General features: G+C 57.6%; 1 protein-coding gene across 2 annotated transcripts in view; it reads left to right on the forward strand.

Moving 5' to 3' along the window:
- COL26A1 (collagen type XXVI alpha 1 chain) overlaps positions 1-22,673 on the forward strand; it is a 176,413-nt gene that overhangs the window by 150,219 nt on the left and 3,521 nt on the right. For both annotated transcript variants that reach the window (XM_063091788.1, XM_063091789.1), the window contains exons 4-10: positions 8,330-8,391; positions 14,300-14,456; positions 16,705-16,803; positions 17,426-17,578; positions 19,562-19,645; positions 20,908-20,960; positions 21,936-21,971. In XM_063091788.1, coding sequence (XP_062947858.1) covers positions 8,330-8,391; positions 14,300-14,456; positions 16,705-16,803; positions 17,426-17,578; positions 19,562-19,645; positions 20,908-20,960; positions 21,936-21,971 — 644 coding nt within the window. The remainder of the gene's footprint in view (positions 1-8,329; positions 8,392-14,299; positions 14,457-16,704; positions 16,804-17,425; positions 17,579-19,561; positions 19,646-20,907; positions 20,961-21,935; positions 21,972-22,673) is intronic.

Raw genomic sequence — 22,673 nt, forward strand, 5'->3', positions numbered from 1 at the left:
CTGTGCCAGGCCTTAAATAGTTCCATGATGAAGATGAAAGAGCGTGTGCTTTTGGGTCAGTTTCTGTCTGGGAGACTTTTAGCAAATTTGCCTAACCTCATGTGCCTCACTTTTCCCATCTGCAAAATGGGAATAACAGTCTAGCACGGCCTCAGGGTTGCTGAGAGGCTTACACAGAAAGCGCAGGTGTGAAGGGCCAGGCACATAGCAAGGGCTCAGCACGTGCTGTTCCCAGTACTGGTTGTCATCATTGTTGTCATCGAGGTTCAGCCCAGGTGCCACCTCTTTGGAACCCTCCTGGTCTGCCCTAGCTAGGTTCTTCATGAGGAAGTTCATACTCACAGATCCCTAGAATCAGGAGGCGCAGCACTCTACTCAGGGCCACACGGGGAAGCAGCAGGGTGGGCCAGGAGGCAGAGGGAGAGGGGCAACGGCCTCTGTTGTGGTTTCTGCAGGAAGGAGCAGGCAAGGCAGGGTGAATGGGCTTAGGATTGGGTATTGAATAATTTCAGGTGGCTCTGGGGTGCAGTTGCTGTCCCTAGTTGTCTGGAACCTGACCCCAGGGTGATCTGGGCAGGGGGATAGTGTCCCGGAGTGTAAGAGCTTGATAAAGGAGGTGGTTGGAGAGTGTGGGCTCTGCACTGGTTAGTTTGCGTATGTCCCTAGGAACTGGCCAGCCCTGAGAGGTCCAGTCTCTCCAGGGTCAGCAAGGCCCCAGATGTCAAAGCATCAGAAACACAGAAAGTAAAAAGGCACGATTAATCCACCCAGCGCACTGTGGGCTCTGGTGGGTGGTTGGGCCCTGGATTGAGAGAGGAGAACTGGGGACCAAGTGTGGCTCATCTGCCGTGAGGCCATGATCTTGACCAAATCTCTTTCCCTCTTGGGCCTCAATTTCCCTACACGTAAATGATTTCCAAGGTCTGCTCCTGCCCTGTTCATAACACTAAGAACTATGAGCAAATGACTCCTGAGGACTGACTGTTTTATTTACTCCATGGATATTTATTAAAAGCCTACTGTGCACCTGCTGACATGTGGGGCCAGAGCTTGGTCATGCAAATGGGAAGCAGAAGCCATGTGCTCTAGGAGCGGCAGGGGGTTCCTGAAAGGAGCAAGGGGCTGCCCTCAAAGTATCAGTGGCCCCTAGGTGAGGGGTCACCCCATCAGGAGCTCAGAGTTGGGAATAAGCCAGGGACCCAGGTGCTGGTCACCCCCTAGGACCGACTGTTAGAAGCTGGTTTTGCATCTCAGGGGTTGAGATAAAGGACCAAGGTTAGGACAGACACCTCTCTCTCCCCTGAGTTCTTCCCACCCTGCATAGCATCCCTAGTAAGGTAGGGATGGTTGGCCCCATATTTAGACCAGGAAACTGAGCCAAATCAATATAACATCACCCAGAAATTTTAGAAAAACCAGGGGAAAACTCACCCCTAATCTTACCACTGTGATGTTTTTATTTTTCCATGTTCCCTTTTATTTCCTGACTATCCATCTTTTATATAATTATAAACAGAATATAGATATAATTTTGTGTATTTTTTACACAGCATCATGAGCATGTTCCATGTTTTTACCCAGTTAGAAATTTTAATTATATTATGTACATTTTTTTAAAGTCAGAGAGTCCTTTAAAGCTTATAATGGAAAAGAGAAGTCCCCTGTACCCCTGTCTACTCCCAATTTTCATTCCCTTTAGCCAAGATTTTTTTTTTGGACCTTATCTCCACAGTGCTAAATAATACATTTACACGTTGCTGTTTCCCTTGTTTTTTCTTTTGATCTTAGAGATTTTCTGTTGACTTCCTCCTGTGGAAGATTCTGGTTCTTTCTTTAACCCCTGATTCATTCTTCACATCTTCTCTTTCCACCCTCCCAAATAATAGTATCACAATTTGGATTAGATCAATAGGCAATGGATGGAGAATTACAGCAAAGTAAGTAATATTCTCAGCTGATTCTGGTAGTATACCAAGATGCTTTTCTTCTCTTTAGACTTTTCGTTTTCCTGGAAGTTAATAATTCATTTTTTTCATTTGCCTAGTTTTCTACGCAAGGTCATAGATGTGAATCACTTGGCATATTACTAATTCACCCCAATTTTCCAAAAGAAGTTTAATTCTCCCTTTGTTACATTCACACACATCAGATGCTTTCCTTTCTAGACATGGTGTCACAGTCTAATGTGGTCTGGTTGTGAACAGCTGTCATCATGTGACATTCCATCATTATCAATCTCAGGATACTCCTTGATCTTTCTCCCAGATTGAACTTTTTTTTTTTTTTTTTTTTTTGCATATCTATGTTTTGGATCTTCCTCTCTTTTGCTTACTCCCTTGTTTCAGTGGAGTAAATCCTTCAACGTCTTTCTGAGAAGGGGTGTGTGGAGTGTAAATGTTTTGAGGCCATACATGTCCAAAATGGCCTTCATTCTATGCTCAAACCTTGAGGAATAGTTGACCTGGGTATAGAACCTTAGCCAGAAAATTCTCTTCCCCCAAAAGAACACTGCTATCTTCCAGCTTCCACTCTTACTCTTCAGAAGTCCAATGCCGTACTGATTCCTGAAATTTTTCCTAGGCCTTATTTTACCTTGGGAAGCTTTTAGGGTTTCTTCCTAATCTCTGGGATTCTGAAATTTTTGAGAATGTACTTGCTGGTGTGAGTTATTTTTTTCATCTGGCCTTTGTGTGCTCTTTCAATTGAAAATTCATACCCTTCAGTTTTAGGTGAACTTTTTGGATCATTTCTTTGATATTTTTCCTCTATCTATTTTTCTGGTTTCTTTCTCTGGAACCCCCAATTAGCCACATGTTGGACCTCCTAGATTGATCCTTTAATTTTCTTATTTTTGTCTCTTCAATTTTCACACCCCTACCCCCTTTTTTTCAACCTTGTAGAAAATTTCCTTATGCTCTAATCCTCTTACTGACTATTTTACATCAGGCTTTTATTTCACTTCTAAAAGTGTGTTTTTCATATTTGAAGGTTCTTTTTCAGTAGTGTCCTGTTGTTTAAGGGATACCAATAGAGTTTTTTGTTTTGTTCCAGTTTGTTTGTTTTTAAGTTTTCTTCTGTCCACTCATTGTCTGTTTTCTGAGTTCATTTTTTTCCTGCTTGTTATTTTGGTCTTTGTCTTTCATGTTAGAGACTATCTGCACATGTTTAATAGTCATTGGGAGCTGAATGTCACAGGCATGACAGGCTCCCATTCTCATGGGCTTCCTTGCAAGGGGTTCCACTGAGCCTAAAGTCACTGCATCTCTAGGTCTTCTCCCTTGGACTACTCAGTTTCTCCAGAGAGGAATTTTATGGTTTGTCAGGTGTGGAATAGCCAATGCCACCAGCTTTCTAAGAGTGCTGAGGTATCACCACTCAGTAATTACAGTTTTACTTAATTCTCACTTAAGTTAGAAGGTGATCAAAGCATTTAAAGACTTTCTCCCCTTGCACCTCTTCTCCACAGCAGTCCAACCTTTACACTCCCACCCCTGATGCTGCCTGGATGCTTCTCACTCTCAATGGAATTTTGAATTTTTTGGGGGGGGGGAGGTGGCTGGCTGGAACAGTGATGCAAACCCTTGGCCTTGGTGTTACTAGCACCATGCTCTCAAGTGAGCTCACTCACTGGAATTTTGACAATGGGGGTCCAGCCATTCTCCTCAGAAACAGCCATGGTGGGCTGTGTCACCCTCCTATTTGCCTTGGTATCTTTCTGGCTGGGCCAGACCTGCATTTTCAAGGAAGTGAACCATGAAGCAAAGAAGGAGACAGGGAGTAGGACTGTCCTGAGGAAGGAGCTGTACTGCAAAGGCATGGAGATTGGGGAAAGCTCAGGTAGTGTGGTCTGGCTGGAGGGGTAGGACCTGGCTGAAGAGGGTGTGGCCTGGGTGGAGAGGGTGTGGTCTGGCTGGAGGGGGTGTGGCCTGGATGGAGAGGGAATAGCCTGGATGGAGGGTGTGATGGTGAAAGACCAGGGTGGGTGGGGGCAGTAAGCCTAGCCAAGACAAGGACTTTTTCCTAAGGGCAGTGGGACCTGTTCAGTGTTCCTAGAAGAGGTCAGTTGACTAAAGTCTCACCAGTGGAGGAAAGTCCTTAGTGACCTCCAGAGGCCTAGTAGGGGAGGAAGGAGGAAGAATGAATGGCCCAAGGTGACCTCTTGGGTTGGGTGGGGCTGACCCTGTGTGTAGTAGGATAGAAAGGTGCCTGATGTATTTGTGTTGGACCCATGCTGTCTCTTTTCTGCCTTTTGTCCTCTGCCACATTGGGGAAACTGAGGCCACTCTGGACTTTCTTGTTCCTCTGGTCCCTGTGAGCACTCATGGCCAACCTAAGTGGCCAGTGCCTGCAGAAGCTGACTCCATTGACTTTCTTGGAGCTTTTTTCTCCTAATAGGGCCTAGGAGTCTTGGCCAGGGTTAAAGATCTCCAAGTGGATTTTAAAAGATCTCCTCCAGCTGGGACCTAATTGGAGTGGCCTCTGGTGACACCACCCTGCACATGCACCCTCCCTGCAGACCCATCTCTGAGACCTCTCACAGAGGGAGCTGGGCCTTTGAGGACAGGACCACCCACCTGTGTGCCCTGGCTCCTCCCTAGGGGTCGCATGGCCCAAGCCTCACAGTGGAGTCGTGCCGCCTCTTTAGATTTCCCCACAGTAGCAACTCCTGCCCAGGCCTTGGGAACCCAGCCTCATTCAGGAGGCGGATCCTGAATTCTGGGAGCAGAGCCATCAGCAGCAGCAGCACTGGCCCAAGGCAAATGGCGGGTGGACTTGGCAACTGCCATCCCGCAGTGGGTGGCCAGAGCCTGGAAGTGAGAGGCCAAGCGTGAGGGCACAGGTGGGCAGAGCAGAGTGCTGGAGCCTGAAGCGCTTGGAGCTGATCCCGTGTGAACCCTTTCTACAGATGGGAAAGCTGAGGTGCAGAGAGAGCAAGGCATCTGAAGCTCCACAGTGATTAGTGCAGACTGGACCCAGGTCTCTATAGTTCTCTTTCCACTGACCACACCAAGCAGTCAGTGCTCTCTCTCACTCTCTCTTGCTGTCACACATGCACACTTCCAGCATACACATATTGGCAAGAATTCACCTCCCCTCTGCCCCCAGTTTCTGTATGTGGTCTGGACACCAGGAAATGCACCATGGCCCAGGCATCTGCAGGCCTAAGTATGTTGTGGAAGGGATCAGGAACGTGGGAATCCTCAGAATCCCAGAAAGTTAGAACCTGCATCTCAGTGAGGGAAACTGAGGCCCAGAGAGGGGCAGGCAGGGTTTCATTTGGTTACAGGGCCAGGAGGGGGCAGGATCAGCCCCACAAGCATCTTTTCCATGTTTCCACCACTCCAGTGAATAATTAGAGAAAGTTAAACAAACATGCTTTAATTGCCTGTCCATGACAGATGCCAGGGGAGCCATAAACTTGGCGGTTCCGGAGCACTTGCCCGGGCTGGTGGCACAGGGAGTCTGAGCTGGCTGGGGAGCTGGACCCCCTGTGCCTGCTGACAGCCAAGCCTCTCCCCACCTGCCAAGCAGGGTGCCTGGTGCCAGAGCAAACTGGGCCTGGGCCCAGCACTTTCCAGAAATAGGTCCCTGTGAGAGCCCAAGGCGACCCCTCCGTCTGCTGACCTTACCCCCTGCAGGGGATCCTATTTGTTGCCTCAGACCCTGGAAACACTCTGCTCGTGGCCCCTAAATGCTTCCAGCATGTACAGTTTGCCCAGTGCCCTGGGTGGGGCTGGAACTCTAATGTACAGCTCGCCCATGTCCACGGCCGCCTGCTCGCCCTTCCTGCCGGCCCCAGAGTGGGGTGGAGCCTCCCCATGTGGGAAGGAGGGAGCTGAGGCTCAAGCTGCAGAGTCACTTTTTCATAGTCATCCTGGCCAGGCCAGAGGACATGGCGGCTCAGGAGGGTTCATGGACCTCTGCTCCAAGTAGACAGCCCCCCGTCCATGCCACCCCCGTCCATGCCACCCCATCCATGCCACCCCACCCATGCCACTCCCATCCATGCCACCCTGCCACCCACCCCACCGTGTCAGCACAGCATCGTCCAGGGTGGTATGAACATCCACTGGGCCTGCAGGTGGATGAGGGTGTGGTTGGGGCAGGGGGAGGAGGGTGGGCGGGTGGGAGGACAAATGGGACCCTGTTCATCTCCATCTCTGCCTTTCCTATTAAGGGCTTCTTAGCAGCCCAGGAATCCTTGGCTGAATTTAATAGAGAGGCACTGAAAGCCCCTGGCCGAGGCCATGTTAACTGGGAGGCTGGCCTTTTGGGGACCCAGCCGTTTCGCTGGAAGTCTCCCCAAATGTCAGTGTCTGTGAGCCTTTCCTCTTTGGCGGGTCCTTGTCCCCAGAGAGGACCCCTCCCCTTTCCAGCCTCAGAAGAGCCTGGGGGCCCCGAGCTCCCGGCCGCTCCGGTTTGCTGGGCTGCTTCTGTGCCCGGCTGCCTCCCATCTGGCAGGATGTTATTTGCATCGTCTGTTTGCTGAGAGGACCTTTCTGCCTTTCTCTGCGTTTTGTGGATTTGATGCCTTTTTATTTCTTGACCACCTCTTTCTTGCGAGGAAACTACAGGGAAACGTGTGTTCGATCCACCGTGTTTAACCAGAAAACCGCCTCCGTCCATGGGTTGTCTTTTGCGACGCTCTGCCCCGTGCCAGAGTCAGGAAACTACACATTCTTCTAGTTGTTTTAATGTTCAGTGTTTATACCTCAGTCTTTAATCTGTTTTATGTATCGGGGTTACTGACAAGGTTTTATAGAGAGGAAAAAGAGTGCTGTTCCTAAAAAATGCTTACAAACCACTGACTTGGCCCGGCCAAGGGTAGAAGGGAGGGAGACGGGGGTGAGGGGCCTCCACGAGCCCACATGGCGCCTTCCTGAAAACCAGGTAGGGCTGGGGGGCAGAAAGCCCCTCTTGGGGGAAGACACAGCCTGAGCCTCTTGCTCCCACGGTTCCAAGACCCCTTGTGGTCCCCCACATCTCTCGCAGAGGAATCACAGGGAAATTAGCAAGGCGACTTCATCTAGGGACGACGATGGGGAAAGTCTCCCAGGACAGGGGCAGCTGACGGCGTGGGGATCCGTGTGCCATGCTGGTGAGCACGGGGCCTCCAAGCATCCAAGTGGCCTGGGGCGAACAGACCCAGCCTGCCAAGTGGGCGCTATTGAGTTGTGCAAATACTTCATGTGTGTCTGTGTGTCTGTTTAACCACAATGGGGTTCCTGCAGGGTCAGGCTTTGAACTGCACGGAGGAAAGAGAGGGGTTAAGGCGTCGCCTGACTTCTAGAGCAATAAAAGCTCTTTAGAACAGCTTTGAACCATCTATTTCCTCATTAAAGGGCTCCGGGTCTCAGGGGAGACCTAGATAATTACAGCCCAGGGAGACGTGTGCTTGGGGGGTCAGCCTTTACTAACTAGTCTCCTAATCGGCCTTCCGGGCTCCGGTCCCTGCCACTCCCCCCCCACTGTACACTCTGCTGCCAGAGTGAGCTTTGAAAAATGCGAATCTGACCTTGCCTTTTACCTGCCTAAAACCCTCCCACAGCTGCCCCGCGACCTCTGGTCAGTGGCCTGTGCCCCCTCCCAGGACTCGGGGTTAGGGCCCATCTGCCTCTCCAGCCTTGGTGGCCCCAGGTGTGCTCTGACTCGGCCACGCTGCCGCAGACCCTGCCCTGTTCTCGTTCCCTTCCAAGCCTTAGCGTTTGTTCTCTCTGCTGAACCTGGCCAACCACTGTGCGTCCCTCAGGTCTCACCTTAGACGCCACTGCCTCCAGGATGTCCTCCCTGACTGCTGCCCTGTGGACTGGCTTTGGCGTCCCCAGTATGCTCTTGCACGCTCTGCTCTTACAGCCCAGCACAGCCCTTCCCAGCCTGTGTCTGTTTGCTGTCTCCTTCCCCGGCGGTGGTTCTCAAAGGCAGGGAGCGTGTCTCATTTACTGCTCGATGTCAATTATCAGATACTTTCTGAGTCTCTCCTGTGTGCCAAGCACTGAGATTCATGGATGGACAAAAGAGACTAGGACCCCTGCCCTCATGGCGCTCACAGGCTATCGGCATCCCTGGTGCCTGGCACAGAGCAGACACTTTGCTGGGTAAACGGCGGTACAGCGTGCTGTGGGTGCTCAGAAAGGAGGCTCCGAGGCCCGCAGGCTGCATGGAGGAGGGGCCTGAGGAAAAGGCTCTGAAGGATGGATGGGAGTTTTCCAGACAAAATGACTGGCGATTTTCCTGCCTTCCTGCCTGCTGACAGGCTCTCCTGGTGCCTGGGCTGCTCTCTCCCCGGGGTCTGTGCTCTGCCCTCACATGGGTTCCTCTTCTCTTTCAGAATGCATGAACTGTACTCGGCTCAGCGACATGAGCGAGCGGCTGACCACGCTGGAGGCCAAGGTCAGACGGGCTGGAAAGCCCGGGCCTGGGGAACTGGCTGGGGGTGGGGTTTGCTGCTGGGTTTGGCTGGAGAAACCACAGCCCCAGGAAGCCCAGCGGGCCTGAGCAGCCTGATCCCAAGGGTTTGGTGCTGCCGAGGCCTTGGCAGCTCTGGGTGGCCCTTCTCGGGCTGGGCCAGCCTCCTGGGCGGGGAGAGCAGGAGAGCAGAGACCTGAAGGCCCTAGGCAGAAGGCTGTCTGCAGTGGGCAGGGCAGAATGGCACTGAGCTCCCAGAAGTCAGTGGAAAGAGGAGGAAGTCATTGTCCCTCCAGAGCTGCTGTCCCCAGCTCTGGCTCCTCCTGTCCCTGCCACCTGTCTGGTGTGGGGCTGGGCACACAGGAGCTGATGGGAAGAGCCACCAGGAAGCCACCAGCTTTCAGCCCAGTTCACAGAGGGAGGAGCAGGTCCTAGGTGGAGTCACTTTAGAGGCAGAAGGACTCCATAAAGGACAAGGAGTTTATTTGGGGGTGGCCCCAGGCAACACCAGGAGAGGAAAGGGGAAGGGAGGGATGTGTGCAGCGCAGGTGTGTTTAATGGGCAGGTTACCTGTGGGGCACCTGGACCTCCCTCCCATGGTCCCCTGGGAGATGGTGTAGAGCACACCTGGGAGCCAGCCCACCTTGGGGTGACAAAGCCAAGCAGTCTCTCCTGTCCCCCGCTGGGTGCGGCTTCTCCTGATATTATTCCCTGTCACTCTGGCTTGCCCCCAAGCCCACCAAGCCTGCTCCAGCAGCCAGAGAAAGCCCTCGGCAGAGAGTTGCAGGTGCCTGCAGGCAGATGCCAAAGCTGGGTGGGGTGAGGGGTACGTGTGGGCCACCAACAGCCTCTGCCCCATGGGAACAAGCCCCGTCCCCCTCCACACCCAGAGGGCCTGGAAAACAGATGCCAGGTGATTAGCTAGAGGGCCTGGGGGACAAGTCTGCTGAAGCCGCTGTGGAGCATCAGGGGGCAGCAGGAACTGAGGGGTCACCTGGCCCCCAGGGCAGAGCCAGCACTGAGGCTGGATTCACCTGAGCCCGAGACAGAGCCCTCTCTTGGCTGGAGCAAGCGGCATCGCCCAGGAGGGAGGGTGTGAACCAGGCCAGCAGGCAGGGAGGCTGGAGTGAGGACCTGAGGCGGGGCTGGAGCCCCTGACAGCAGGAGCCCCCCCCTGGATGCCCTGAGGTCAGCTGTGCCCCCATCCAGAAAAGCCTGATGGGCAGGACACACACCACACACGCACATACTGGTATGCACATATACATCACACACACACACATACATGCACAAATACTCATGCACGTATGGGGATGTGCACGCGTGCATATGCAATACACACATACATATGCACGCAGACGTACACACACGTGTGCACACACTCATCCACACTGCAGAGCCCTTGACAACCCACCTTGCCCTTCAGCCCTGCCCTCTGTCCCGAGAGCCTGACCTGTCACTTGGAGTGAGACATACATGGGACCGCCACCCGCCAGCTGGGCGACTCTCAGAGCTCCACCTCCTCACCTGTGGGATGGGTTAGAGCTCCAGCCTCCCAGGGCTTTTGGGAACCACCTGCGAGAGGGTGGTGGGACCCCACTTTGGAAGCGGTCGAGTGCTGGAAGGGGTGAGGGTTAGTGCTGTCGTTTGTGCCACTCGCTGTTCCCGTCTTGCCGATACAGACACAGGTGTAGGAGCCACCCGTGCAGAGCACATGACGTGAGGAGCCCCAGGACATGATGGCCTCCCTGTCCTTGAGTCTTCTGCGGGCGGGCAGGGTCCCCCAGCAGCCCAGGCCCCCGGGCACAGGCGGGGGTGGGAGAGGGCCAGCTGCTCTCCTTGGGGTCATAGCTCTCCGGGGGTGGGGGTAGAAGTCTCCGGGGAGCAAATGCTGCCACGTGGGCTGAGTCAGGACCAGGACAAGCTTAGAGGAGGAGGATGCTGGGGGTGAACTTGTGGCACCTGATGTCTTAGAAGAGGCGGGGTCTCTGCGTTTTCCGAGCACTGGAAATCTCCGTGTCGTTTGGCGCAGAGCAGCAGCCGACAGCTTGCCCTAGCACCAGCCCAGCAACACGGGTGTTAAAAGTCACAGCTCCAGGGGAGGACTGGCATGGTGCCAGCTGTCCCCGCCCACCTTACCCTCACCTGTGCCCTCCCGCCATGAGGAGTCCCTCCCCCTGGCCCTCCCACCCCGACACCCCCTCCTCCGGGGGCCCAGCACGGGCAGCAGGTGGGGGCAGGGCTTGCGGGGGAGGAGCTCGAGTCTGGGATGTGTAGAGAGGAGGCCCAGGGAAGGGAGCCCCGCTCAGCAGACACTGTCCTTTTGACTGGATTCCCAGACAGGGGCTGGGAGGCTCCTGTCTCAACTCCTGCGTCTTGTCTGGGTAATAACCTTGCAGCTGCCCACCTGCCCGCTCCATACCCACGTGTCTCCCGGAGGGACAGGGCCACTAGGAGCTTTGTCAGCCTGGGTCAGAGGGCCCTGAAAGGCAGTAGCCTGGGGAGAGAAGGGAGAGACAAGCTGGGCTAGTTGCCAGGACAGCCCAGGGGTCAACTCAGGTCAGAGGCTGGGGTCCGGGGATCGAGGCAGAGCCAGGGCAGCAGCCGGGCGGGCAGACCCCAGACAGGGAGTCAGAAATCAGGCAGCTGGATAGCGAGTGGGAGTCCAGAGCCTGCGGGCTGAGGCTTCCGCTCCCTTGACAAGAAGCCTGTTCTGAAGTGTCAGAAAGGACACGAGTACCAGAGACCCAGCCAACAGGAGCTTATTCCAGAGGACACCTATTGTTTCTTAAACAGGAAGCCCAGGTGTAGGTGGACTTGGGACAGGTTTGGTGGCTCGAGAACCCAGGCTGTTTGCGGTCTTCCCCTCCTGCTCCTCAGTGAATTAGCTTTTGGTGCTTCTCGGTTACAAAGGGGCTGCTGCAGCTCAGGGCGTCACGTCCTCACACCATGTTCAAAGGCAGGAAGTGGAGGAGACTCCTTGTGTCTCATGGGCCCACACTGGGCTGTAGGGCACCTCCTGGCTGCAGGGGAGGTGGCCACTGAGTACCTGGCCAAGCAGAAAGGGACTGCTCTGTTTGGCTCAGGCCAATCATGATCCCCCCCACACACACCTGGGTCCCACAAAAAGAAGGTTCTGGAGCAAGGGAAGAAGGGGCAGTGGGGCCAGGAAGCCATCAGCGTCTGTTCCATCTTCACTCCCCCTGGTGTCCCCACGGGGACCCCAGGCCTAGGAGCTGCTCTGTAATTCCTGCCGCCCTCTTTTCCTGGGACAGGCAGGTGGGGCAGAAGGCCAGCAGGGCACTGGGAAAGTGTCCTGCCCACCTTCCTCTCCTCCCCCTCAGTTTACACTCTGACTTCATGGACCACAGATAGGGGGAGGGAGCCCAAGGGGACTTCCCTGCAGGAGGGTCATGAGAGAAGCCTTGGAGTTCAGCTGGTCTCTGGGGCCGGACGGTGGTGTCCTGGCCAGTCAGCCAGGCCACAGTGACATCATTGGGGCCACTGCCCTCAAAGGCCGCAGTCTAGTTTTCTTGGGCTGTGTCCCCACACCCACGGCTACCAGCCTAGTGATCTCACGCCCGGGCAGTGATGGGATCCGTTTCTCCAGGAGGTTGGCCACAGCCAGGCCATGAGGGCTCAGGCTCCATGGGGACTGATTCTGACTTGGCTGTGGCCAGGGTCTGGAGGCCTTGCGGGTGGTGGTGTCTGAGTGGGAGGTGTCCCAGGAAGGAGCGAGCCAGGCCTTTCATGCTGGGGCAAGGCCGCTGGCAGCAGGTCCCTTCTGGGGAGCTCGGAGCCTGCCACGGAAGGACACCAGGACATGCTAACAGAGCCCGGGCACCCTTCTGCCCAGATCCCCCAGCCACCCTGCTGCTGCTCCCCCACCCTAGCCACCCCCACCCTCTCCTTGGGATTGCCCCTGTTCAATATGCCCATCTGGGGTCCCGCCAGGGCTCTGCAACTCACCCCACCCCAACTGCACTGCTCACCTGCACCCCCAAACCTGCCGCTCTCCCTGTTTGACTGGGGGTGGTCCTATTGTCTCTGGCAGCCAGGCCAGAAATGGGGGTGCCCCCGGCCTTCATCCACCCTCCTGCCCCCAGCTGCTGGGGCACCAGGTCCTGACGGTTGTCCTTGACCTCCTCCTCAGCCCACATCCTGCCCCACCCCCAGCCACAGCCTCCTCGCCCAGAGCCCCCAGCCTCGGCAGTGGCTGCAGCTCCCCAGGGGACGCTCAGCAGCTGGAGCAGGAATCAGACCTCCCTCCTCACAGGGACCCGGGGCAGGAGACCAGGCCCACCCCGAGCTGCTCTGCTGTGTGGTCTGAGCAAGCCGTCCCCTTCTCTGTGCCTTTTTGAGCCTCAGCCACGGCCGAGCTGCAGAGGACAGACTCTGGTTTGCTGGATGAGGCCCTGGCCCAGCACCTGCTCGCTGGGTGACTTTGGGCAAGTCACTTGCGGTCTCTGAGCCTCTATTTCCACCTCACTTGTGATGTGCCCACAGTCACCCTTCCTGTTTCATGGGCCTTATAAGGAACAGAAAGGGGAGGGGCTCAGGGAAGTGGCCCTGGGTGGGGGGGGGGTCCGGGGGGGCTCACAGGGCAGGAACCCCCTCCCCAAGCACCGATGGAGACCCTGGTGGGGGGTGGGGGTGAGGGTGGTCCACTGGACTGGGCCAGGCGTCTAGGGGCAGCTCCAGGCCGTTGGAGGGCTTGTCCTGCCATGGGGTGGAGGAGCCTTCACCGCCCACAGCAGGGCCTGAGCCCAGCAGGCCCAGCAGGGACGCTGGTGCTGAGCGCTCGGCTGCTCCCCACGTGCCCGCACCCTGGGGTCTCACCTGCTGGGGCTGGGGCTGGGCCCAAAGCCAGCCACCTTGTTTCCAGGGTCCCGGAGACTCTGTCACCCAGGCACAGGGACACTGCAGAACTGGTGAGGGGCAGCTCAGAGGAACCCCTGGCCTGTGCCCCACGAAAACTCAGCCCAGGCCTGAGCCCTGCAAGGGCAGCTGTTTGTCCCTGGGAGCCCCAGCATCAGCAGGAGTAGCCGGGTCCGAGGGTCCCCCTCTGCCCCAGGGCCTACCCGGGCTGCCCACCTGCACTGAGCCCATCCCGGGCACGCAGCGCCCCCTGCTGGTTTCTTTGGGGACAGCAGGGACGCACCGGAGCCTCAGGGCTGGATCCCAGGGCGCTCAAATCAAGGAGAAAGTCTCTTGGCCCAGGCTCTGGGTCTTTGGGGTCTTTGGCCCCTGATTCCATCAAGGGGAGAGAACGGGGCTGCTGTTCAGGCTGGTCCTGAACAACCACGGCCTCCTTTAGTTTTCCTGGAGCATCTCCTAAGTACCGTGTACCAAGACAGGCTGTTCACACTCACGCGCCCACGCTCCCCTCCCCCCCCTCCCCTCCCCTCCCCTCCCCCTCCTTCCTTCCTTCCTCCCTTCTCTCTTTCTTTCTCTTTCCTTTTTCTTTCCTTCCTCCCTCCCTTCCTCCTTTTCTCTCTCCCTCCTTCCTTCCATCCGTCTTTCCATCCATCCATCCATCCACAAATGTTCCTTGACCAGGAGTCAGACAGTGAAGGGGACAAAACACTCACAGTCCCTCCTTTTGGTCCCACTGCCCGTGAAGCAGGGACCTAATCACAGTGACAGGGGCCACAACGAACAAGCACAGGGACTCTGAAAGTTGAGGGTCCAGGGGTGCTTTCCTGATACGGGGAGCAGAAGAGGGTGGAGGAGGGAGAGCACCCCAGCAATGGGAGTGGTGGTCCCGCTGAGGGGTGGGATTGGCCATGTGCAGCAGGGACAGCTGCAGGTCTCCTGGGGCACGTGTCCCTGCACACGCTTGTGGCTGCCCTGGCCCGGCCAGGGCCTGACCCTCTGCTCTCCTCTGGCCCAGGTTCTCCTGCTGGAAGCAGCAGAGCGGCCCTCGGGCCCAGACAACGACCTGCCAGCCCCGCAGAGCACTCCGCCGCCCTGGAACGAGGACTTCCTCCCTGATGCCATCCCTCTTGCCCACCCGGGACCCCGAAGGAGAAGACCCACAGGTCTGGCCGGTGAGCGAGGCCGGCAGTGGGGCTCAGGCCAGCTGAAGAGGCCCCAGGCCTGGCCTCCGGGGATCTCCACAAATAGGTCACACACCAGGCCCTCTGGGTCAGATACACCCACATGGCATTTTGAAAAATTGAACTAATGACAACAACAAAAAATTGAACTAACACTTAAAACCTGGGGGATTTCACATAAAAATCAGGAATTCTAGTTTCTCTTACAAAACTGGAAGATCTGACTGTCCAGGCTGGCCATCCCTCATGGGAACAATCGGCTGCAGCTGAATCACGGTTGTCACTGTGGATTCAGTCCAAGCCCTGCAGTTTGCTGCAGTCTCCACCACTCCTTATTGTCTTATGGTCCAGCTACTGTCCTCGTTGCCCACCCTGCCCCTCAGCATCCTCACGTAGACCCCCAGCCCAGCCCGTCCTTGCTTGGCTCAATGTTGCAGCAGCCCCTGCCTGTATATCCTCAGGGACTGGGGGCTACTGCCAACCACCACTTCCTGGCGGTTCCTCACTGAACTCTCTGACCAGAGTTGGAGGGCATCTGCCATCCTGTCTTTCCGCTACATAAGTCAGGGATAAAATTTCCTCTCTGCACATCCTACCCACTGGTCTGGGCTCTGCCCCCAGGGACTATGGAATAGTCATAACAATTGTACTAATGAGAGTTACAATTGACGCCTGCTCTGCACCAGGCACTGTGCTGGGCTTTAGGCTGTGGGATGTTTAGCTGCACCTGTCAATATGGCTGAACACAGGGGTTTAAGGCTGTTGTCTATTACGAGTGATCAGTGTCCGAGCTGTGCCAGTTATTAAATATTTTCACATCACCCTAGGCAATACAAATATCATTTCTAATCTTTGCACAAAGCTTGGGAAACTTGGGGTTACAGAGCAGACAAGTGAGGCTCAGAGAAGTTAGGTAACTCCCTTAGGGTCACCCAGCAAGCCAGGGCATTTTGCTCCAGTGATTCTCAACCCCACTAGAGTGCTTTGGAGGGGACACCCTCACTCCGTCCTGCTCCCCTCTCCCAGTTGAACCCCCAGATTCAGCTCTGATGCACACCCCTGGCCCCCATCGCATCTGTCCTGTTTCTATTCTGATGCCTGGTTCAGGAGAGCAGGAGGGCAGAACAGCAGAGTGGGAGAGTTGGCCTGCAGTGCCAGTCCTGGGACCAGGAAAGGAGAAGCAGGGATCCTGCACTTTTCTAAAGGGACTGAAGGCTGTGGGAGGAGTGAGCTCGGGCCTCCTCCCGGGAGGGTGGGGGCATCTCACTCTGGCCGCCTGGCCTGCCCCTCAAGCCACTGTCCCCAAGGTCTCACCACCGGAGGGCTGCCCCATGCCTACCTTCTTCAAATACTTTTTCTGGAACTGAGGAAGAGGAGGCTTCTCATCCTGCGGAGGACCCAGGCCCCAAACCCCCCAGCTCAGAGGCTGGGAGGGGCGCCGGGACTCCCGGCTGGACTTTTCTTACCAGGGAAAGTGCAGTTCCAAGGATGGCCACGAGGTGGGGCGCACACCCTACAAATGGTGACGCCTGGGAGCAGCCTGGCCGGAGAGCAGGTGGGGCTCTCCCAAAGCCAGCAACCCCCAGCCAAGCCCTTCCTCCCAGACCAGAGGCACATGCAGTCCCAGAGGGAAGGGACCTAAGAGCCAGCACAGGTCCCTCCATCAGATCAGCATGCATTTCTGAGCTTCCTCTCCAGGCAGCCCAGAGGGAGAACAGTCTGTCCCCAGGCCACATAGTGGCCTCATGTCCCCGTCTTCTACTCTCCTGCACCCTCAGGACCTGGACACCTGGAGCTGGGCAGACGTGCCCTCCAGGCTTCCTGGTGTCTCCGAGGAGGCCTATTGAGCAGCGCTTTAATGCAAGCCCCGCTCTAGACCCCAAGCAGAGAGACACAGAAGGATGTGAGAAAAAAACATGGAGTTAAGAAACCTGAGCTATGGCCTGGCCCTGTGACCTTGAGCAAGGGACCAGACCCTTCTGAGCCTCAGTTTCTTCACATGTAAAATAGGAACAAAAGCAGTTCTTGGGATCATAGACTTTAATAGGTACAAAAAAATAGTTTGCAAACTGACAACTGATGAACTTGAGGTGCTGGTGGTGCCTTTGCTTTTGGGGGACCCCCAGGTGGGAGGGGTCCTGGGGGAAAGTCCGACCTGATGGTCCAGGTGGGCGGGCCTGAAGTCACCCAGGGGCAGCTCGGCCCAGTGTTGTGAGGCCTTATCTCATTCTCTCCCCAGGGCCCCCAGGGCAGACAGGACCACCAGGGCCTGCAGGTCCCCCAGGCTCCAAAGGTGACCAGGGCCAGACTGGAGAGAAGGGCCCAGCGGGGCCTCCTGGTAAGGACAACCCCCCAACCTGAAGTTGGGGACTGGGCTGGGGTTTCTCTCCCACCACTACCCCATCTCTGCCCCCACCCCAGGTACCTCAGGGCCTGATCTCACCCTGGGCTGCAGGAAGAGGGTCTTCAGGGAGCTTTGGGTGCACGCGTAGATGTGGGGCCACCAGGGACCGGGGCTATTCTCAGCCATTTAAACAACACCTCCAGAGAGCCCTCCTCCCAACTCCTCCTGGGTCCTGCGGGGAAGAGACCCACGGTCAAGACAGGTGTAGCCCAGGCTGGCAGCCACCCTTGGTGTCACTGCCCCCAAGCCAAAGTCATTGGAAGAGGATGACAGTCATCTGGCTGGAGCCTCTGCTGTGTCCACTGTCCCTGCCTCCCTCACTTCCCTCCCCAGCTGTCCCTGGTGTCCCCTCTGGACTGGGATGGGAGGGGAAGTCATTTCATTTATGTCCCAGGACACCCCTCCAGGAAAACCATGGGTCAGGAGGCCACCACTGACTAACTCTGTGACTGACCCTGACCAACCCTGTCCCCTTCATAGCCTCAGTTTCCCCATTTGTAGTGGCTCAGCCACCTGGCTCCAGCCCTCACAGTGGCTCCCCTTCTCCCCATTGCAGGGCTATTGGGGCCGCCAGGGCCCCGTGGACTTCCTGGAGAGATGGGGCGCCCTGGTCCCCCAGGACCCCCCGGCCCAGCAGGCAGCCCAGGCCTCTCTCCAAATGGCCCCCAAGGTGTCCTCTACTCCCTGCAGCCACCTACAGACAAAGACAGTGAGTGCCGCGCCTGGGGGTGGGTGGGCAGGACTGAGCTGTGCTGCCTTCTGGGAGGATCAGCCTTGCACAGAGGATCCCGGGAAATTGGACCCTGCCAGTGACAGGGATCAGCTGGGGAGAGAGGCTCAGCTCCAGGCCAGTGTCCCCAGGGAAGTGATGCTGGCCCCAGAGGGGCCTGTCCCTGCCTTGGTGCTCAGCTTCCTGCCCCTGGGATCCTAGCCCCCGAAGGTCACTCTGCTTGCTGGCCCGGCCGCATTTCCTGCCTGGCAGTACCGCACCACCAAGGTCGTCCCTCACTGAACTTCCTCCTCACGTCCCCTCACTGTAGGTCGTTCAACTTGTGTTTATCGAGCACCTAGTGTGTGTCAGGCACATGGTTCCAGTCACTGGGGATACAGCAGTTCAGAGCCTCTGAACACACAGGAGCATGTGGGGGGCAGGGGCGGGGAGGTGCAGAGAGCCTGATGGGACGAGGACGCTGGGCCCAAGGGACAGTGAGGCGGTGGCGGGCCAAGCAGAGGGAGCCTGCAGACCCCAAGAGGAACATGGTTTCTGGTTGAGCGCCCTGGGCAACAAGGGAAGGATTTTAAGCGGAGGGTAATGGGACTGACTTTGGATGCTGAGGACTGGCCGGTTACTCGCTCGGTCAGAGCGCGGCACCGAAAACACCAAGGTCAAGGGTTTGCATCCCTTTACTGGCCACCACCAAAACAAAACAAGACTTTAAATTCTGAGAAGAGAAGATGGGTCGGTGGCATCCTGCTCTGTGAGGGTGGGTGGGGATGGGTTGGTGGCGTCTGGGCACTATGGGGGGTGATGGAGACCTCTTTGTCAGGTGTCAGAGAAACCCAAGTCCCCCTCTTGCTCAGGCTTCTGTTCCCCCAGGGAGCACAGCCCTCATCTGAGCATTGAGACCTGCGCCTGAATCCCACCTCCCCTCTCAGAGCCTCAGTTTCCCCATCTGTAAAGTAGAGGTGGAAATCCTCCCTGATGGAGCTGCCCTGGAGATGGAAACACCCAGTCCCCCACCGGAGCCTGCCCCAGGAGAAAGGGACACATTCCCAAGTGGAAAGGGGTCTAGGCTGCCCCCAGAGGGTACAGGTGGGGGCAGAGCTGGGAGTAGGGCCCGTGTCACCCTGCTGTCTGCAGACCCAGTGTCCTCACCTGTGTGGTGGGCCCTGGGCAGTGACTGGGGTGGGGGTCAGGGGTCCTCAGGGGTCAGTAGCCCGCACCCCTGGGCCATGACGAGCCATCCGAGGGCTCCAACTTGCCCTGGCCTGGGCACACTGCCCTGTGTCTGGCACTGTCCACTGCCACCTTGAGTGCCAGGGCCTTCCTCAGACAGGGGTCCCGAGGGAGGTGGCCTTGCAGGAGGGCTGGGCTATGAGTGTTTGGGAAGAGTCTCGATGCTCAGAGGGGAGAGCTGCAGGGACTGTGCAGCCGGCAGGAGGCTCCCCACTCTAAGGCCTGGTTTCCGTGTGTGTCCCCATCCCAGACGTTTCCTGGGCCCTGGTGCTCTGGGTCTGGCTCTGGGGATGGAACAGAATGAAGTCACATGGCAGGTTCTTCCTGCAAGGCCATGGGAGACAGACCCCAGCCCCGCCCCAGGCATTGTGACTGCAGCTACAGGGGTGGGCAGGGAGGGCTTCCTGGAGGAGGCGCTGCATGAGTGAGCAGGTTGGTGCATCAGGATGGGCACGTGAGGTGGAGCCTAAAGAGAGTGCCAGCCTCGGGCATTGGGGAAGTGAGCAGGGCAGGCCCAGAGTCTGACGAGCCTGGAATGTTCTGGAAGGAGTTGTATTTTATATGAAGTCAACCTGGTGCTCCCTACCCTTTGACTGCCTGGGCCTCCCCGTGTCCTTCTGAGCAGCAGGAACAATAGCGTCCTCTTGCCAGGCTGCTGTGGGGCCAGGGGTTGGGAGGTGCTCCCCTTGGCTCAGGTCAGGCCCCCCAGCACTGCGGGCTCTGCTGCTCCCACAGATGGAGACTCACAGCTGGCATCTGCCATCGTGGACACCGTGCTGGCAGGCGTCCCAGGGCCCCGGGGCCCCCCCGGCCCACCAGGTATGTGGATAGGGCAGCAGTGTGGTTGGTCTGGATTGAGGACCCCCGCCTGGGCCCAGGGGCATTGAGGGGGCTAAAGGCTGGTTTGGGGTCCACAGCCTCGGGAGGGTGCTAGGGTCTCAGTCTGCCTGAACCCACTGTGTGGCCTGAGGTGAAGCTCTCCTGTGGGACTGGACACACGAGCCCCAAGTGATTCTGCTGGAGCAGGAGCCTGCAGCCACCCAGGCTGCCCTCGCGTGAGCTGGGGCGGGAGACGCAGCCGAGGGCCGCTCAGGGAGCTGGGGCAGGTGGACAGTGAGAGGCAGGAGGTCCCAGGACCCGCTGGCTGGGTGAGTGTAGCGACCCCTGGCAGTCCTTTCCCATGTGTCCTCTCCAAGCCCGGGAGTGGGGACACAGTGGTACAGCCCAGCAGAAGTTCCCTACAGCCTGGGAGGCACAGGCCTGTGGGGGGCCGTTGGGGACAGAGGCCTCCCTCTTCCCAACATGCCGGGCACATTAGACCCAACCTGACCGTCTGGCCACTGCCCGGCCTGGGGGGAGACAGACATGTAAACCAGAGTGGCCACGGGCCATGGCTGAGTGACATTTACCTAGAGGAAGGGTGGAGGTGGGTGCCGAGAAGTCTTCCTCGAGGAGGTGACGCTCAGCCTCAGCCTGAGACTAGCAGGAAAGACCAACAGGAAAGTTTGCTGGGAAAGTGGCGAGACAGGGAAGCTCTAGGAGGAAAGAACAGCTTTGGCAAAGCAGAGGAACTTTCCAGGAGGGCATGTGAGGGGTGAGGGTGGGAAGGGGCCCGGCTGAGGACTTCAGGGGCCCTGAAAGGTGCCTACCTGGGTTTGCATTTCTAAAAGCTCTCTCTGGGAGGCCGCATGGACAGCGGAAGGGCTGGAGGTTATTACAGTCACCCAGGCGACAGGGGTGGCCTCAGAGGGGGCTGGGTTCAAGGCGGGCCGATGTGAGAGAGACTCACCAGGCCGCTGGCTGGCTGGGGAGTGGGGGGCAGTGTGGACTGACTCCCTCCATGGTGTCCCAGGTCTTGGGATTGGGACGGCCACACGGACGAGGCCCTGGGAGCGGCAGCGTGTGCCTTCCCCCTCCCCCACCATTCATTCAACAAATTTCATTTACTGCCCATGGAGACAGGCCCAGGGCAGGCGCTGAGAGCAGGAGGCCGGGCAGGTCCCTCTCCAGGGCTGATGGGGGGCGGGGACGGGCAGTGGGGTTCTCTGGCCCCAGGTGATCATCTGTGACTCTGCCCACAGGTCCCCCTGGACCACATGGTCCCCCAGGACCGCCAGGAACACCCGGATCCCAGGTAAGGACTTTGCCCTTTCTAGCATAGTGTGGGGTGCAAGCTGGGGGTCTCCTGGGAGAGAAGAAGCCAGTCTCCTTACCAGTATGAGTCACTCAGGGGGGAGCCAGCCCATCTGGCTGGGCGTCCCAGGGAAGGTGGGCCCATCAGTTCCAGACAGCGAAGAGCCCGCACAAAGGCCCCGAGGCAGGGAAGAGTCCGGTACTGAGCAAAGGACAGTGTGGGAGGGACGAGGTGGCACGGGCAGGCATCACTCGCGGGTCCCAGGCGTGGGGCGTGGGCTGTCATCACGGTAGAGGGAGCTCAGTGTGTTTCAGGGAGGGTGACTTTGTGAAAGGCCCCTCTGGCTGCTGTGGGGGATGGAAGGTGGGGATGGGAACAAGGAGCGGCATAGCGCAGGGAGGGGACAGGAAAGCAGCTTGCGTTATGGTGGCGGCAGTGGAAATGGCAAAGCAAAGGGACATATTTATAAAGTGGAGCTGACTGTCCAGCTGATGCAGTGAATCTGGCGAGTGAGGAAAGGGCAGCTCAAGGTCACCTCCCAGGTGTGCCTGGGGCCCGGGGGACCACGGAGCCATCTCTGAGAAGGGGAGACTGTGGGGTGGGGGCCCAGGAGCTCCCCTTTGGAGAGAGGTGGAGCGGGTGCCCCTGGTCCGCTGGTGCAGGTGTCCGAGGACGACTGGACACACAGGCCTGGGGCCCCAGGGACCCATCTGGGCTGGGTGTCAGCACACCTGGGACCGTCCTCATGGCCATTACAGTCACTTGTCCTCTGAGGGCCCTCCTCTCTGTACACCGGCTGTGGAGGGCGGCCCGGGTCCTGGGCATCCCCGGAGTCTGGCCTTCCCGTGTCCCCCATGCCATCCTCCCCTCATCCTCCTTTTCAGACCTGGAGCCCCAGGAGAGGGTGCGGGAGGGGAGACTGGCGACTGGGCAAGGACAGGCAGGGCCTCACAGGCTTTGTTTGATCTTCTGCAGGGCCTGGCTGGGGAGCAGGGCATGGCTGGGCCATCTGTAAGTGCATGGCGGGGTGCCGGGGCCATTCCCGGGGCAGTGGGCCCTGGTGCAAGCCAGGGTGCTAGGGTTGGGGAGGTCTGTCCTGGGTGGCCTCGCCTGAGCTCAGCCCCGTGGTCTGCAACCCAATCAGGGTGGGGGTGCAGAAGGAGGGAACGGGGCAAATGGTGCAGGCTGAGCTGCCCAAATTGAGACGGGGTGACCTGGGAGGCCCCTCCCCGGGAGTGCGTGAGCAGGGGCTGGAATAGCAGCTGCTAGGGGAGCTGAGGAGGGCAGCAGCCTCAGGAGGGTTGGACGAGAGTCTCAAGTTCTCTTGCAGGGAGCCCGGACCCAGGGGTAACACGCTGGGTGACCTGGGCCCCGTGTTAATGTGATGCATGACCTGCAGAGTCCCTTCCCTTCTCTGAACCTCCCAGAAATAAGAGGCTTAGACAGCCCGCCTTTGATTGCCCTTCTTGGAAACAGAAATTTATGAGTCTCGTCTTGTGCCTCCAGGGCCAAGGAGGCAGGCGCTTCCTTCCTGCCCGAGCCTTGCTTTAGGGGCCTGGGGCAGGGGAGGAGGAGGGGTCTTTTCTGAGCACCTACTATGTGTTGGCCACGATGCAGGTGCTCTTGTCCACAGCATATGCTTCAGAGCGGCCCTGGGAGACTGTGCTCTCGTATCTCCATTTGCCGGAACTGGCAGCTCAGGCTCAGAGAGGT

This window comes from Cynocephalus volans, chromosome 3 (assembly GCF_027409185.1).
Source record: "Cynocephalus volans isolate mCynVol1 chromosome 3, mCynVol1.pri, whole genome shotgun sequence".
NCBI lineage: Eukaryota > Metazoa > Chordata > Mammalia > Dermoptera > Cynocephalidae > Cynocephalus > Cynocephalus volans.